This window comes from Ambystoma mexicanum, chromosome 4p, assembly GCF_040938575.1.
Source record: "Ambystoma mexicanum isolate Mex_15411 chromosome 4p, UKY_AmexF1_1, whole genome shotgun sequence".
In the NCBI taxonomy this organism is placed as follows: domain Eukaryota; kingdom Metazoa; phylum Chordata; class Amphibia; order Caudata; family Ambystomatidae; genus Ambystoma; species Ambystoma mexicanum.
In genome coordinates this window covers 1,237,971,982-1,237,990,150 of record NC_090927.1, presented here as the reverse complement: position 1 = coordinate 1,237,990,150, position 18,169 = coordinate 1,237,971,982, and the positions used below count along the sequence as shown (strand labels likewise).

Genomic DNA, 18,169 nt, shown 5'->3' with positions numbered 1-18,169 from the left:
TCCGGTACGCACGTTTCTGCAATTATCGGACCACCATTGTCTTCTGTCCGTTCCGTGTAGGGGCTTACCAACAGTTCCGTTAAACTCTCTGATTTCGCTCCTCCATGGATTCTGAGCCGACATCAGCGCATTACGTCGTATGGGCGTAGATGACCTTTGTGTGCTCCTTTCCTCTGTTTTGTTATGCAAGCTTGTTTAGATTCAAACTCTAGGACACTGGCACATCTCTGCCTCAATATGATATTTGTTAACTGCCTGTATGCCCAGGCGCCATTTTTTTACTATTGAAGTCAGTATTAAATAATCACATTGTGAATTATATGAATGTTTTGTCCGTGGAGGTAATATGGACAGCTCCAAGGGGGGGGGGGGGGGGGGGGGGAGTGGATCATACCTTAGTTTATAGTACTTATGCAAACCGGAGTTGGCTTTTGGACCAACGTTTTCAAACCCTTAAAGGACTTTCTTTTGAGCAATATCACCTTTAGATAATCCGGAAAGATGCATTCATCTTTTCTGCCTGTCTGTCGACGAGCTGTAACTTGTGCATGGTGAATGGACCGAGTTGCTAGCTCTTCCGCAAATGCTGCACGTACTTTGCCATGCAGGAGAGAATGCCAACATAGCGATAGCCCTACAACACCCGCCCTGAAGAGGGCAAGCTTGGCATTGAGGTTGGTCTGCATTAAATCCAATATGCAGAGGCGTTGGTATGTGGACAGCAACTACTGTTCTTCTGAGGACTGTTGATCACATGCTGATCTAAAAACGTATCCAAGGAGTCACAATGCACAGCACTTAAGAGCAAATTTACCTAGAGTAAACCCATTTCATCGATATGCCAGTGTTGAATTTCAGGAACAAAATACTGTCCTTTCCTCTCCCTATACAGAGGATAAGGGACACAGGAAGCCTCACCCCAGGTAAAAAAAAGAAAAAAAAATGAATATAGATGGTTGTATTTGAACATCTGTACATTCACATAGAACCCGATTAACTCAACCATTGGGTTTTACTTGGTCTCTTCATATACAACAGTGAAAGCCTGGCAACAATCAATAAATCATAGCTGCAGAAACATATGCATCATTAATATTAAGGTTTATATTTTGAATTGAATAGTATTAAGTGCAAGTAGTAAAAGCATTTAAATTAATCACAACACTACCCACAACACCCTCTACATCTAAAAAAACAAGCACAAGCCAGGTTTACTTTTTGAATACTCCAAAGGGATTTTAAAATACAAAGTGTACCGAGCATTTCAGGAGTTTTAGATGTTTCTAGAAAACGTAGGCATCTTGATGAAATGGGTTATCTTCAACCGTGGCCCAATTGCTTGCTGTGCCTAGAGACTCATCACGACACGCAAACAAGCCCAATGAGCTCAATACACACTTGGGGTTAGATCTCATCTGCAGATAAGTTGGGGCTTTGCAGTTCAGGTCAGCGTGTGCCTTTTTAATATGGTAGTATTTTGTAGATGTGTCCACTTTGGTTATGGTGAAAAAAAAATGGTGCTGAGAAATTCCAAAGGAACAAAAGTCCTGAAACATTAACTTCAGCTTATCCTTAACCCTTTATTCCCTCTGTAATAGGCGATCACCTTGACCTGCAGTTCTTTTCCAGGAGTTTGGATTCAATGGTTTCCTTCAATCTGTCATTTACTTTGCATATGACCTGATCACCTTTACGATGTTCTCCTCTACTGTCTAATAAGTTGAACAGTTTATAAAAATGTAAAGATTTAAGTGGACCCCTTAATCTCCAAAGTGCTGTATACAAGCAAAATTGGTTAAACAATTCATTTTTTCTTCAAGTCTCTTCTGATAGCAATATGAACTCTTTGGAATACACCGAAAAACAGGTGGGGTTACTGGACGACAAACTATGATGTCATAATATTTAATATCATCTCCCTAACAGCTTATTCATAGAAGCCTCTTGCTGAACGTTTAAGCTCACCTACAACCAGGGTGACTTCCCGCAGGATTTGGGACTCTAAATCCTGCTCAAGTTTCGAATTTCAACTGCTGGGTTAGACTTCGCTTTGATTAGAAAAAAAGTTGGCATTGCACAATAAATGTGTGCATTGTAATGCGCTCACGGATGATCAGGAATGTTGACTCCAATGTTTTAGGAAGATTATTCTTTCTCACTGGCATGCACCATTTCACACCCTTAGCAACCAACGCTTTACTAATACAAAATAACTATCACGTCACATTTCTGTCATAGAAGGTGACATCACATGTTTTGCCAGGGAACTAGAGCTTCGGTGTGCGATTTTGACCCCAAAACTAGATTCCAGCAAACATAATTCTGCACTGTTGGATGCATGAAAATCCACCCCCGCATCATAAATTAGCAAGGCTAACTTTGTAAGGAAATACAGTTCCTTTGTGCTTATGTATCAAGGTAATTACACATCCAAAATAAGCATACAATACGCCAAATCAGGTCACAAATTTGTATCGCTCCTCAGAACATCTTTCCCCAAATAACTTGCAACCAGAGGACCTCGAGAATATTTTGGCCTGTGTTGCAGTTGCTCGGTATTTCTACAAAACACATTAGTCCTGCCACAAAGGCACAAATCTTTGTCATCACAGGTTGTTTGTTCCAACTGCAATCAAATTAAAATACCTCTTTATATTCTCAAGTTCTTCTTTTCAGAAGAAAATGTTGAATCCAGGCCACAGTACTAAATACATCTTAACAAGCAGCTACATTGGTGCCTGTAAATCATTCCAACGAATGTGTCAAATATTTGTAAATCAAACCTGCCATATACATATGTCATGTTGCACTCAGATTGTATAATAATGTGACTAATTTGTTGGAATGATTAGAGTACAGCATGACATAGCTATATGGCAGGTTTAATTTACAAACAGTATGCAACACATTCGTTGAAGTGATTGGATTAAGAGTAAGGTTCGGTCTGAAGATCTGGGCATCACGCTGTCTAAAAAAGAAAAGAACATAAGAATGACATTTGACATGAAATAATAGTTGGGTGCAGGGAATGCACTTTTTCCAGGGCATGCTGGAGAACTCTTGGTTCATTTGGTGTAACACAAATGGTGATGTTGTAGAATTACTCCTGATGAATGTTTGGTAATTAGAACGTACAAGAACAGAAACAATATTGAGTACAACATGAAATCTGTATGCCAGGTTGATTTACAAATACGTGGCAAATTTGTTGGAACGATTTACAGGCACCAGTACAGTTTGTAAAGATGTATTTGGTACTGTGGATTTGAAATGTCCTTCTGGAAATAGCTTGGATATAAAGAGGTATTTCCATTCGATAGATTGCATTTGGAAGAGACTAAATTGCATAAAGATTTTTTATGGACTGTTGTGATTTTAGCATTCTCACAATAGTTAAATGAAGAATCGGTGATTAAGTGCATGAGACAGAAATAACCTGCAATGATAAAGATGTGTGCCTATGGGGTAGGACAGGACTAATGTGTGTTTTAACATCTTTCCCCGCCATAGAATTTGACCTGCACACTTGGGAATTGCTGCCTGGGCAACAACCTAAATGCTAAAGAATCTGAAGATGCCATTGAATCAAAGAGAATTTCGAGTATCTGTGGGACACCTGCCTCGTTCATATTCAAAACTGCATATATAATCCACAAAGCAGTTTCGGACGGAACACAAGCCAATTTGGCAGCTAAACCCCTACACCTCTGTAGGCTCTCACACCTCACATAGTAAAACTATAAGAAGGTGGGAGTCTAAGCTAGCCAGTGAAGAGAAGACTTGCAAGCAGTCCCTTCTCCTACCAAGCACTGACCATCTGGAACACAATCCCGGCAGCTGCTCTAAATGTCCCCACCATCCTCCAGTTCCCCAAACACTAAGAAATTATAAATTACTCACTGTAGTGACTAACGTAATCTTAGTCCCCTTTCCTCCATACTGCATGGGGCATCCCTTCTAAGGGACAGGAAACAGAACCTTTTTCACCAGAAAAAACCTCTTCCCCTTTAAATTTAGAGGGGTGCGGCTCTGGGAGCATGCAGTGCTTTGACGCCGCCCTCCGGCACAACACCTCAGTCCCCATTGACGCGTCAACAATAGATTTAACATTGCCTAATGACACCAGTATTATTGGGGGTGGGGGGAAATGGTGGGACGTATGGAGGAAAGGGGACTAAGTACGTTTGTCACTACAGCGAGTAATTTATAATTACTCTTATATCCCGTCCTCTTTCCTCCATACTGCATGGGCGATTACAACTGAATGTAGCTCCAGGGTGGAGAGGAGACCCTCCTTAAGCAAATAGGTTCCTGAGAACTGCCTGTCCGTAAGCCGCATCAGATCTAGAGCCGGCATCCAAACAGTAATGCTTGCAGAAAGCCGAGGGAGTGCTTCAAGTGGCCGCCCTGCTAATGACTTGCCAAGGGACATGGCACTGGAATGCAATGGCTGTTGCCTTGGCACTGCGTGGGCGTGCATGTTCGCCGGAAGCGGCTTGTGCTGGCCCTAGTATGCTTCTTTGATGGCCGAGACCATCCAGCGGGATATGAGGCTTTGGAGGCCTGATGGCCTGGTCTTGCACCTCCAAAAGTGACAAACAGGGCATCTGATTTGCGGAAGCCCTTGGTCCTGTCAAGGTAGAATTTCAGGGCACGCCCGACATCCGGGCAGTGCAGAACTCTGCCTCATCCTTGGGACGTCGTCCTCATGTCCATGGCAATATAAATGGCACAGCCAGAGGTGTCAATATGGGCCACGGTGGACTCCCATGAGGTCCTGCGCCACCAGCTTTGCCTCAGCCAGTCCCGCCTTGAAACGTGATTGGCTCTGCGTAGGGTGTTCCTGGAGGAAGTCCGCAATTTCCCGCCATAACCTTTGGTTATGGACAGCCAGCATGGCATCACCATTAGCCTGACGGAGATGGAAGTACGCGTTGGAATACAGCTGCTTCCCGTAAGCCTCCAAGACCACCTACCCCTTGCCTAGCAGCACCACCAAGGAAGATGCTGAGGGCGACTGAGGCTCGGAGTATTGTGATGCTGCAGCGATCGAGGAGTGGGACTGAGGATGAGCCGATAACAAGAGTGTATCCCCCCCCCCCTCCATCTGGCTGTACTTGGCATCCAAGCGTCGATTGACTGGCTGGACAGAGTGGGGCTTGAGCCAACCCTTTTTTGCCAGGGAGAGTACATCGGTCTGCAGCAGAATTCCTGTTTAAGCAGCGGGGCGCCGCGTGAGGACTTCAACAAGGACCCCCTCTGCCGGCTGCTCGACCTTGGGTTGAGGCAAGCCCAGGTACTCCGCCAGCCCTGCCAGACGTTCATGGAAGGCCTTGGCTGATGAGGGTGTGTCGGGATCCTCATCCATGTCCTGTGTGTCAGGAGGATCCTGCGACAGTGGAGGAGTAGCAGGGGCCTGCGGCTGGGGTACAGGGACCGGAGGCTGTGGAGGGGGCTGGTACGAAAACACCTGCGGAATCGGCTGGGGGGCCAGAGGCAGAGGATTCACCGAGCCAGGGGCGCCAGTGGAGGAGCCTGAGGTGCTGGAAGCATTGGAGGGAGCACGTCCCTGATGGCATCACTGAGGATAAGCCCCATCCGAGGGGACTTCATAAGCCCGAAGAACCTGCCTTCACAGGCTGGATGAGTGGTAGGGGATATAGACAGGGGAGCGGGAGGCTGCTGGGGCCGCTGCACACCCTGCCCATACGGACACAGGGGGAACCTGCCCTGCGCCAAAGAAGGATTGTCTGTATGCCACGTACCTGGTTGAGGCCAGTCCCACCTTGACACTCGTTCCTCGTCAAACTCATGGCATGCGACGGGTGCCTATGTCTGGCACGACACCCATTTTGTCGAAGTGCCTGCAAGCATGTTGCTCAGCTCGCTGGGCACAGCAACCTCAAGGACTCTTTAGTATGGATCGCGAGGCCTACCATGCTCCTAGGGCCTAGACCCGGTAGGTGCGACACCCTCAGCCTGTGGGCCAGTAGAGCTGCGTTTAGGCGCCCCCTCTGATGTATTGACGGTACTAGGGCGTGGCCCCTCCGACATGATGCCGCTACAAGGGCTGAGCCCCTCAGGTGAAGACCCTGTACAAGAACCTTCCGGTCTCTCAACACTCACTGGGAGGATCAGAGTATTCCTCTGCCTGTAGGCAGGTAGCTGGAACAGCCTCCGTGAACATGCTGGTACGAGAACCTGCACGGGCAAGTCCTTAAGAAGTAGTCTCCCTTGCAATGGAAAATAAAGGCCCTACCTTGGGCCTAGATCAATGTTTCACAAAGTCCTTGAGGTCCTCTGGAGGAAACTTCTGGAAGAGCTCCCTCGACCTGACCGTCTGTTTTTCAGAGACCTCGATGACAGGGGGGTCTGAAGTTAGGAAGAGCCCGTTGCAGGATGGACACCTGCTGAACCCTTTGGAAGTCGACATGCGCCAGGGAGGAGCGTGATGCCTGAGGACAGAGTACCTGTTTGATAAAAGACAAACAAGACAAGAATAAGTATCTGCACGCGGAATTACATGGCCGAAGCCAAACCCAGGAGCACTGGTGAATTCTGCCCGTTCCCGTCAATGCGCAAAAGGGGACTGGGGTGTGGCGCCAGAGTCAGGTCAGCACATGCTCCCAGGGCCGCACCCAAACGCACCTCTAAATTTAAAGGGGACACATGTTTTTTCTGGTGAAAATGTTTCCGTCTCCAGTCCCTTGGAAGGGTGCCCCATGCAGTATGGAGGAAAGGGGACGGGACGTAAGAGTACATGGTTTCTTCACGGATAACTTCCCCCTCTCTCACCACCAATAGTACTAAAATGCTGAGCCAATTGACAACATCCTAACCTGGTAAAGGGCTCTGCTGTTCTTAAACCAGGTTCACACTTAAATAAATACAAGATACCCCACAAGTTCACACAGTACATAAACTAAATTGCAACCCTGCACCCCGCCCCACACAAGATGACAGGATAACGCAAGACATGAATTTATAAGACATCAACCTGCAAAACTATTGTTAAGTAATGCTATTTTTCATTGACACTTATGATTGAATTGATCAAATAACTTCATGCCATGTACGCCTAAAGACATTTTACATATAATCCCAGTATTTTGGTTTCATTTTTATTGTTTTTTATATTAGAAAAACTTAGCAGTAAACCAACATATAGCCGAAGACTTTCTTGATCAGACAGCCTGGCAAAGAGCAGTGAATCAGTCTTTCCGCAGTGGGAAAACCTCCTCTTTCACACCATCCTTGGTAACTATGCTTATTTTAAGGGAATCGCCTGTGTATACGTCTCTCTCTGCAGCCGAAATGAAGACGTCTTTTACGAGCTGCAGAGCCTTGTCCAGTGTCAAATCCAAGCGCTCCACATTCTGCATGTTCTTGTAGCCAATCTAGTTTAAAAAAGCAAAAAAGTAAACAAATACCTCTGAATAGGAGAACAATGTCTAAACACACCTTTTTGTTTTTTTTATTAACAAGCACAACATTTAGTGGCCGATTATAAGCAATCTAAAATTCCATTTTCTAATATGATGGGAAAGAACATTGCACTAGAAACCAAATTGTTAAGGTCAATGTGCATTGCCTGAACAGAGGATCATTTTTCATACAAGCAGCACCTGTAAGGACCCAATAAGAATACATAGACCCCCCCCCCCCAGCAGGTAAAAGTGAAATCATGGATACCATGTAGGTCTCGTGCATGGAATATTCTTGGCATCATGTAAGAATTCAAGATAGCCCTCTTCACCAGCCAGCAGCCAAATGCTGTTTGCTGACATTCCTGAACACAATGGGCCTGCATCTTGAGGCTCTCCCGATGTTGACTACGGCACTCACAATCCCTCATTATTGGCTATGGAACAAGGTTCTAAAGGGGCTTTTAGTCCAAAACATCTGGATAACTGAAGGTTGCAGACCTCTAGCTCATCCAATCTCATCTAGAAGTCGCAAGCGTATGCTCATCTACAAATTACAATATTTTCTCATTCAAAAGGGCCACAGGAACCATGTTCTTGTGTACCGTTGGACTATATTGCTAAAATGTAAGCAAAACAAAGAACCTCAGTAATACTAACATTTTTGGAACTGCTTCAAAAGAAGTATACAAACCAGGGAGAACATTACGTTTGCACTTTGAGTAAAAATATGATTGAATACCCAAATGCGGAGTTTTACAAAAAAAAAAAAAAAAAAATCACTTCATGTGGACAAGTTAGTCTTTTTTGTACTTGGCAGTCGTTACATCAAACCAGGGCGCCCACACACGCACTGGTATGGCAATTCGAGAACCAATATAATACCACACTAATCACTGTACCTGGTTGTCTAGCAGGGGCTGCAACATGGCACTAGCTGAACCTCCTGCTTTGTAGCAATCTCGTTGGTATGACCCAACCGGATCAAAACTGTACACGGCTCCTTTCCCTTGTGAAGACAGACAAAAATGGAGCAAATTCATAAGTCAAGAGAATGTGCAGTTAATTGCTTGGCATAATCGTTACATCTTTATAAAGTATGCTCGTCTCCCCAACAGCACATGCACTTATGTTTAGTCCAAAATACTTCGAAAATGCTAGAAAAAGCGTTAAAGCCTGCAAAATAGGTAAAGAATTGGTATGCATTACTGAACCCAGCCAATCACAAATCTCTGCACAACTAAAACTGATAAAAGTGGGATCACCAATAGCTTCAAAAAGAAAGACTGGGTAAGCATCCAATTTCTCCCCCCCCCACCCACCACCCACCACCACATGGTGGGTTATACTGGAGTGGGCAATTCTCAGCCTCCTTTTCGGGAGTTACTCTAGACACTAGCCATTTGTCAAATTGTACAATGAGGCTTAAGCTTTCAAGCATTGTTAAAACATCCATTTACCAATTATCAGAGATTCGGTTCTCCATCTGAGGCTTAAAATATGCAATTCCTCTACTCTCAAATTGGGGGCAACACATGCACAAACAAGGTAGGGGGCTACATGTAGAGAAGCAATGATTTGAAACTAATTCTGCACTGTCAAACGTTTAGGGTGGAAAATCCCTTCAGTTGAATTAAAATCCGATTCTTTAGTGGGTCGAACTCCAAACACAGATATTTCAAACTTTGTTGGGTCAAATTACAGCTTGCAGAAGAAATAAATAACGATTACTCCAGTAATAGAAAAACCCTGACCAAAATGATAGTGGGAATATCCTCAGATATCATTCAGATTAAAGTATTAGGAACTGAAACTATAGAGAAAGAAGATGCATCTGTTATTTAAAGTAGTAGTTGTCATTTATATAGCACCTTTGTCCCATTAGTATGGCCGCAACTCGCTTGTGGTGGGAACACCGTGAGGGGACCGAAGTCTAAGGTATGGGATATTGTCTGAATGATTAGAATGTGTGTGTGCATTTGGGCAAGAGAGTTGGGTGAGCTGGCGAGGCTCAAGTAAGCTTAAGAATAAAAAATAAAAAACAGGACCTGTCTTCTCGATATTAGTGAACAGTTATTGCAAACGGATAGCTTTCCCAGCCTAAATTGTCAATAACTGGGTGGGGGGAGGGGGGGGTTTATACTTTCAAAGTTTCTAATGACTTGCTGAAAAAGCAACCACACTTCCAAAACTAAACTAAGTATCAAAAATAAGCCCAATACATTTGAAGGAAACTGGGTACCTAGAAGCCTCGCCGCACCTTTTAAAGGACAGGTAAAGTAGCACTGATGCAGGCACTAAATTGGACTGTTAAATCCGGCGAGCCACCACTGTAAACAAAAACAGCCTGACAACAATGCATGTGAAGTAAGTTGGGAAAGTGATCTTGGTGCTCAGTAGAAGCTGAACAATCCAATCCATTGTAGAGTACCATCCATGCCACATGGATCAACCCATTCTAAATAGAGAAAGTGAACAAAAACAAAATAGTCCATAGGCTCCCCTCTTCGAGAACGAACATGGCCCATTGACCTGTTCTTTGGGAAGGTACCCACTTGACAGTATGCAGCCACTCTTTAGCTCACTGTACCTTTCTCAGAAGGGAAATATCCATTTGCATATCAGTCTTTGTCCCACCCACATGGGCAGTCCAGCACCGAAATGCTATGGCAATTCCCTTCTGAACAAGAGTACCAACAGCAACCCCATACACGTGTTTCAGCTTTGTTGGGCCTCAGTGAGGTGGAGCGGTGCCTCTCCGAGCACAGTGAGCAAGGGGTCCACGTCTGGATGACGCTAGGAAACTTAAGGTGACTAAGCCTAAGTGCCTTAAACAATGAAAAAAATTGTCCATAGGCGCCCCTCTTCGAGAACGAACACGGCCCATTGACCTGTTCTTTGCGTCCTAAGCACCACCTTCGAGGCATGGAAAGTCAAGTACGGTGCTTTGCAGGATAGGGCCTGGATCTCTCCCACTCGTCGTGCGGAGGTAATGGCCACCAGGAATGCAGTCTTCCACGACACAAACTTCATCGGTGCGGAGTGCATCGGCTCGAATGGGGGCCCCCATGAGCCTGGTCAGCACCACGTTAAGTTCCCACGCCGGGGCCGGGGCCTTCACCGGCAGGAACGACCGGAACAGTCCTTTCATAAACTCTTTTACCAGTCGATGGGACCACAGCGACGTCCGTCCTGTGGTTCTGGTATATCTGGAGATCGCCGCCAGATGAATCTTAATGGAGGCATGGGCTAGCCCAGCCTTCGCCAGCCATAGTAGGTACGGCAGCACTTGAGGGGCCGTAATCCGTAGGGGGGGGGGGGGGTTGATCTTCTGCGCTCGGCACCAGATAGAGAACCTCTTCCACTTATGACCGTAGCATCTGAGAGTCGAGGCCACCCTGGCCTTTGCAAGAACCTCTCTGCAATCGGCCGGTATATCGTAGCCTCCAAACTCTAGCGCTGCAGGAGCCAAGCCAGCAGGTTCAGCGACGCCGGGTCGTGGTGGAAGACGGCGCCTCCTTCTCTGGAGAGAAGGTCCGCGTCCGCCAACAGCTTGATGGGAGGGGACGTTGACAAGTCCAGAAGGTCCGGGAACCAGATCTGCCTCGGCCACGCCGGTGCGACGTGGATCATCCTGCACCGGGACCTCTTGAGCTGGCTGATGAGTCGAAGCAGCAACGGCAACGGAGGGAACACATACAGGTATAGGCCGTCCCAGGGGAACGAGAACGCATCGCCCATGCTTCTCGGCTGGGTAAACCTGTTGGCGAACCTCTTGCACTTTGAGTTTGTCGCTGTTGCGAACAGGTCGATTTGGGGTTTGCCCCATCGTCGGAAGAGTTGATCCACCTGATCCTGGCGCAGTTCCCACTTGTGACACGCGTGCAGCTCCCTGCTGAGCGAGTCGGCGATGGTGTTGCTTTCTCCTGCCAGGTGGAAGGGAACCAGGAACATTCCCTGGGTGACCGCCCAGTGCCACAGATCCTGTGCCTCCTTGGATAGGGCTGGGGATCTGGTACCTCCCTGCTTCCGTATGTAAAACATTGTCGTGGTGTTGTCCGTGAAGATCTGCACCACCTTGCCCTTGAGCGACGGGAGGAACAATTTGAGAGCCCAGAACACGGCTCGGAGTTCCAGGACGTTGATGTGCAGGAGCCTCTCCTCCGGGAGCCAGAGGCCTCTTGCGTGGAGATCTCCGGTGTGGGCGCCCCAACCTTCCAGGGAGGCGTCCGTCGTCACCGTCTCCTGGTACGCCGGCGTCTGAAAGTCCTTACCCGCCGTGAGGTGCGCTCGAGCGCCCCACCACTGAATCGCTCGCCGGAACACCTCGTTGAGGGGGACCCTGTCTTCGAAGGTGCCCGTCGCCTGCATCCAACGGGCGTTGAGAAATTCTTGAAGAGGGCGCATCCGTAGTCTGCAGAGGCGCACCAGGTAGATGCAAGAGGACATCATCCCCAAGAGGGACTTGATGGACCTCACCCTGGCCACGTCCGTGGCTAGCAGGCGCTGCACTTTGCCTAGAATGGTCTTCGTCCGTTCTTCCGACGGGGCCGCCAGGCGCCTCACTGTATCGAGCTTCGCTCCCAGAAACAGGGCCACCTGCGACGGCACCAGGTAGGACATTGGGTAGTTTATGGCGAATCCCAGGTCTGTGAGTAGCTGGACGGTCCTCGCAGTGTGTTCGACGGCGAGTTCCCTCGTCCTTGAGCGGGTGAGCCAGTCGTCCAGGTAGGGGGTAGACGTGAATCCCCTGCAGGTGCAGCCGTGCCGCCACTGGTGGTAGGCACTTGGTAAAGACCCTGGGGGCCGACTTCAATCCGAACGGCAGTGCTCTGAATTGGTAGTGGCATCCCTGGACGACGAACCTGAGGAACTTTCGGTGACTTTTGAGGATGGGAACGTGGAAGTATGCATCCTCCAGGTCCAACGACGATAGAAAGTCACCTTCCTCCAGCTGTCCCAGTACGTGCTGGAGGGTGACCACCCTGAACTTTTGTGATCTGATGTATTTGTTCAAACGACGAAAGTCCAGGATGGGGCACCAGCCGCCCGTCTTCTTCCTGACAAGGAAGTACCTTGAGTACACCCCGGGGCCTCTTCGGGACAAGCTCGATGGCGCCTTTCCTGAGCATCGCCCGTACTTCCCAACAGCAGTTGGGGGACGTGATTTTCCTTCCTGGCCACAGGTGGAACATGAGGGCGCTTCTTCAGGAATTCGATAGAGTGTCCTCTTGCCAGGGTATCCAGCACCCAACGGTCGGTGGAGATGGACTTCCACATGCCGACGAAATTCGTCAGCCGGCCTCCCACCGGGGTGCTTCGGTGGGGGCCCGAGACCACGGCCGGTTCAGTCCTGCTTGGAGGTGGTGGCCTTGCCGCCCTGGCCACCTTGCCGGCGAGGCGCTCCCTGCTTGCCGCAACCCCTGTAGGCCTCCTGAGACGAGGAGCGTGCCGCCTGGCGGTAGGACGACGAGCCACCGCTGGATCCCTTGGAGGCACCCTGTCTGCCTCCTGAGCTCCGAAAGGGCCGTCGTTGCTGAAGGGCTCCTAGGGCGCGGGCCGTCTCCGTGTCCGTTTTTATGGCTTGGAGGGATTCGTCCACCGCCTTCCCGAACAAGTTGCTGCCGTCAAACAGCATGTCCAACACCCTGGTCTGGACGTCCTGACGGAAGTCAGTCGCCTGGAGCCAACCCCGTTGTCGTAGGCAAACACCGTTGCCCAGCTGGCGGAACCCGGTATCGGCAAAATCGGTTGCCACCGTTATGGCGTGGTCCGACGCCACCTCGCCCTCTTGCAGTATTTCCAGGGCCTCGGACCTCTTGTCGTCCGGCAGGAAGTCCAATATTGGGACCAGCTTAAACCAGAGCTCCCTGTCGTAACGGGCCACGATCGCCAGGGCGTTGGCCGATTTGATCGTCGTTGCCGCCGATGAAATGACCCGCCGCCCCAATGGCGTCCAACTTCTTTCCCTCGCCGTCCGACGGGGAATTCGACGTCGAGGCACCTGACCCCGCCGCTTTCTTCTTCGCCGCCGCCGAGACGTCCGAGTCTGGCGTTGGCTGGGCCCCGGTACTTCTCGTACCGGTCCCGTTTGGCTGGTGCCGTAGAGGGGTTTTTGAGAACCGACATGCCCTCCTCAAAGATGTCATCGATTAGAGGCACCGCGATGACAGTCTTCCTCTTGGCCTACCGGCGCTGATAGAGGAAACCTTCCTTTTTCTGCTCCTCCGGGCAGAGCTGGAACAATTCGGACGCCCTGGCGATCATGGCGTGGAATGAGCCAATCTCGTCGGGCGGCGAGGCCCATGCAACTGGAGACGGGAGACCCGTTCCGTCGTCGTTGTCGCCCTCAGAACCCGTCGTCGAGCCCAACGCACCGTCATCTCCCAACTCGTGGGAGGATGAGGAGGGAACTGTAGGCCTTACGGGGGCGAGAGGAGGAGAGGGTTGGGTCCTCCGTCGTTTGGTCTGAGGACTTCCCGATGGGCCAGGTTGCGGGTCCTCCGGCCTGGGCCGTGGGAATCTCGTCCTCATCTCAGAGCAGAAGGACTGGATCGCAGACAAAATGGCCGCTGAGCCATCCTGAGGCCTAGGTTCCGGCAGCGCCGGAAGGGAACGCTGCTCTTCCTCGCCATCTTCGTCTTCCTCGGTTATCTCCCGAGGATCTTCCTTACGGGATCGAACCTTCTCGAATTGGACTTCGAGGTTCCTCACGGCCTCGGTCAGTTCCTCCTCCGAGGCTGACTCCGAGCTCGAGGAGGCTACCGTGCCCCCCCTCGCTTCTTCCATCAGGGCGGCCACGACGATGGGCTGAAAAGAGGATTCCCTCCTTGGCGGCAGGGAAACTCTAGTCCCGGAGGCAGTCTCCGCTGGCGGGGTCTCTGCCGGCTTGGCCAGAGTCACCGTGATCGCCTCGATAGAGGCCTTTGCCTGCTGGGTAGGGGCCTTCACCACCTTAGGTGCGCCCCGGGCCTTCTCCTTCAGGGGGAGGGGCGACGCCTCGCTCCACCTCTTCCGAGATCGGACGGGGCTTCTCCCGAAGCTTACCCGGGGTCTCGGACTTCCTCTTCCCCGGAGCGCTGGCTCATGGTTGACGGTGCCGGGGAAGGTGCGCCCTGCCTGGCGACCGAAGAGCCCGACCTTTCGGCGCTCCCGGAGCCAGCGGACTCGCGGCGCTTGGCCTGGTGTTGGGCCCCCGTCGCCGGGGTGCCCGCACAGGACTTAGAAGCCCGCTCGGACCCTTTCTTCTTCTCACCCGTTGAGCCCTTCTCCAACCAGCTGGCGAGACGGGATCGACGGTCCCTCATGGTCCGCTCCGACAAGTTCTTGCAGAACTGGCAGTCCTTCTCTACATGAGTCTTGTCCCCATGAAGACAGAGGCATCGCGAATGTTCGTCTTCCTTAAACACATTCTGCAGCCCGCATCCAGGGCAGCTGCGAAACAGCTTGGGTCCGGGCGACAAACTCGCATCCTGGGCCATCTCGAAGTAGGCCGCAAATCTTCTGGAATCCTCCAAGAAGTTGATTCGACGAAATCTTCACCCTTGAGGGGCGTAGGAAAATCCTGCAACGGGTAGCCGTTAACGGGAGTAGAAACATTGGAGCTTGAGGCTCGATTAACCGAAAAAAATGTGAAAATTCACCTGAAAAAGCGCGAAACACGCAGTAAAAGCTCGAGAGCTAAGCACGAGGACTCCCAACACTTGAACGTGCGGTAAAAATCTGAAGATGGCTGCCAGAGGCGGGGCTTAGGTAGAGGGCAGCCATTGGCTGTGGTCAGTATGACACAGAGATCAGTGATTGGTTACTACGAAAGAGATGAGAAACGAAACTGATACTGATTTTTTCTTTACCGATGATTCCCAGCCTGACGACGGGGAATATTCATGAGCATGTGAATCCATGCCAGACCCCATGCTGGAGAAGGTCTGCTACTGAAACAATATTAATGGGACAATATTATGGGCCTTTGGGCCATGCACAAACACATGATACTCAAAGAGCTAGTGGAATCCAAAACTCACGAGTAATCTGTCCAAGAAAATGGTGATGAGTTTCAGCAACACGAGCAAGGTCTTATGTTACAATTAGAATGTAAAGTGGAGTTTCTAGAGAAGGTCAAGCATGCCATGAATACTAGAAACGTGGGGATGTAAGCGTAGACGGGGAAAATGGGCCTGAAATTTGCATTGGAGTGCTGGATCATAGATGAACCAAAAACAAGACAGTCGTTATCATTCGGAAAATAAGACATGATTTTGGCCTGCAGAGGAAATAAATCATGCACGGTCAGTTTAGGCACAGTAGGGCGTTACACCACATGTGCATATTCCATATGGACAGGCATCCTAAGAGTTTATTTACATTTGTGCTAACCTATGGAAAGAATTAGTGGAGGAGCTGAAGAACACTTTAGGGACAAGATTAATAATCTGCAGTGTGCAAAACTCTGGGATAAAGTTTATACTTCCATTTGTACCAATTTGGTCTGCTGCTCTGTCCTATGGATGCTGTTTAAATCATTTCCATCCATCAAGTAAGTTTTATAGCAAACCAAATGGCTCATTCCACTCGGCCTTACGTTAAGGGGACTGGTCATTGTTTGTAGGAACTTGCAGATAGATAGTCAAGCACCAACCTCCCCTCTCTCCTCCACACTTTTCCCCCAAAGGCATTTCACATAAATATGTAGTTGAACGATAAGTTTAAACGGTTGCTAGATCCAAAATGGTAATACTATGATCCAAAAATCATATTTTGGTTTGTTCTGTAGAAATATTTACAATACAACAACTTGCACCTAGCAATTAATGTACATTAAAAGACACATTATTTACTCAAAGTTCCTCGAGACCAGGCAGCAAGGACATTAGAGCAACATTCTAGCCACATGGCTGATCAACATTGTTATGGTTGTTAAATTTAGCACAAGCAAACCAATAGTTTGCGTTTTCCTTGCATCCTTTAAGGCAACCACTTGAAAAGCAGTCTTAGGGCTTGTTGATGCTTGATGAGTAGTTTTACACTGATTTCACTCTGTTTCTGGCCTTTTGTAGGTGTTTTTTGGAGGGATTTAAGTGCGCTTTTTGCAATCATTTTCTGCCTAGTTTGTGGTTTTCTGTGGGAGTTATCTTGTGTTTTTTGTGGACTCCCAGCCCCTTTTCTGAGCTGGTGTGCAGTCTTTGTGGTGTAGTCCTTTGTTTCTGGCATTGTTACTGTCCTCCCCCTTGCATATTGGCTAAAACGGTCAGGTGTCGGTCCGTTTTAATCTCATTGGTCCGCGCCATACCTGTGACTGGAACAGCTGTATTTCAAAGGCCCTTCCAGGACAGCCCTCGACCAAGTGCCTCAAGGCAAAGACTATAGAAGCAGCTCCAGATCGTGTCCGCTGGGGTCAGCTGGAAGCATGCAGCTGTCAACCTGCTTCGACTGAAAACTGTTGGACAATGGGGCAGCAATCACTGCACCCCACCAAACTGACCTACCACCCATAAGTCCACAATCAAATTCATGCACCCACATTTATATGACAACCACACCTCTCATACAGATCATGTGTGTTAGCTTCCCACACCTAGTTGATTTGTACTCTTATCAATTTCTCACACCATAGTTGAGTCTGTTGCTTAGTCTACTCTCACATCTATGTGAATAGAATTGCTTAATGGGGAGTGGGGTGGGCACCACTCTATTACTTAATAATTGCTGTTGTATGAGTATTGTAGTAATCGATGGTCAAAATGTTTTATCGGAGCGTACATGGAAATAATGCTTTAGGCACAAAGACGTAATGTATGTGAAAAAGATTAAAGATTTCCCCTTAATGGACCAAGCACTTGTTTGGCCCTATAAACAAGTTGCTCAAAGTATTTCACAATAGTGTAAACTCTTTTGCGTCTAAATGATCCAGAACCGTAAATCAAATCCTTTAGAGGTAACCCGATGTTTCCATGTCTTCATAAAAGGCAATGTGGATCCAACAGGTATTTTAAAAAACCAATGCATTTCGGACCCAAGTCAGTCTTCAGGGCTAAACACTGCCCGCTTTAAAAATTATGCACATCAGGGTCAGTTAATCCAGTAAGCCGGATAGAGAGGCATGTTAAATCTTAAAATTCTACATAGATCTTTGCAATCCAGATCTGCGGTAGGCATGTACACTCTGTAGATGCAGACCATTTTAAGAACAAAAATCACCAAGCATACACTGAATCATACAAAGCAGGCCAATCGACAGGGGCGTAGGAGACACATAAAATCTGGGGGGGGGGGGGGGACAGGGGACATCTTGTGGACTTTGCTTTATTTATTTATTGTGTTTTAGTCAAAGAACTCGACTTTTCACAAAATTAGAATTAAAATAGCAGTACGTATTCAATTACAGATATCACTGAATAAAACAAGAGAAAAGAAGAAAAGAAAACAGAAGAAAATTAAAGGATGCAGCAGCAAAGAACATGTCTTTGTATGCTGCATTTCTGGATTTTTCTTCTGACTATGAGCTCATGTTAAGAGAGGAAATGATTACTTCCAGTGGGCCACAGCTAGGACACCAGCTCATCAAGAGGCAGATCACCTGTAAGTGGACTTCTGCCAAATAAAGGAGTTGAAGCCTTTTCTACCAACTGCAAGTTGCTACTTGTTTTTGTGTGGTGCTCTTGGAATGGTAAAATGGGGGTTTCAAAGAAAGAGGAAATCTTGTGTTTACCCCTGAGTAAGCCCTGTTATGGGAGTAGAGGGACCAG

General features: G+C 48.4%; 1 protein-coding gene across 1 annotated transcript in view; it reads right to left on the bottom strand.

The window, feature by feature from the left end:
• Positions 1 to 7,083: 7,083 nt before the first annotated feature.
• Positions 7,084 to 18,169, bottom strand: part of PSMB1 (proteasome 20S subunit beta 1) — a 163,150-nt gene continuing 152,064 nt past the window's right edge. The window contains exons 5-6 of the mRNA XM_069606903.1: positions 8,327 to 8,433; positions 7,084 to 7,397 (exon numbers count right to left, since the gene is read on the bottom strand). Of these exons, the coding sequence (XP_069463004.1) occupies positions 7,212 to 7,397; positions 8,327 to 8,433 (293 nt within the window). The 3' untranslated portion in view covers positions 7,084 to 7,211. The remainder of the gene's footprint in view (positions 7,398 to 8,326; positions 8,434 to 18,169) is intronic.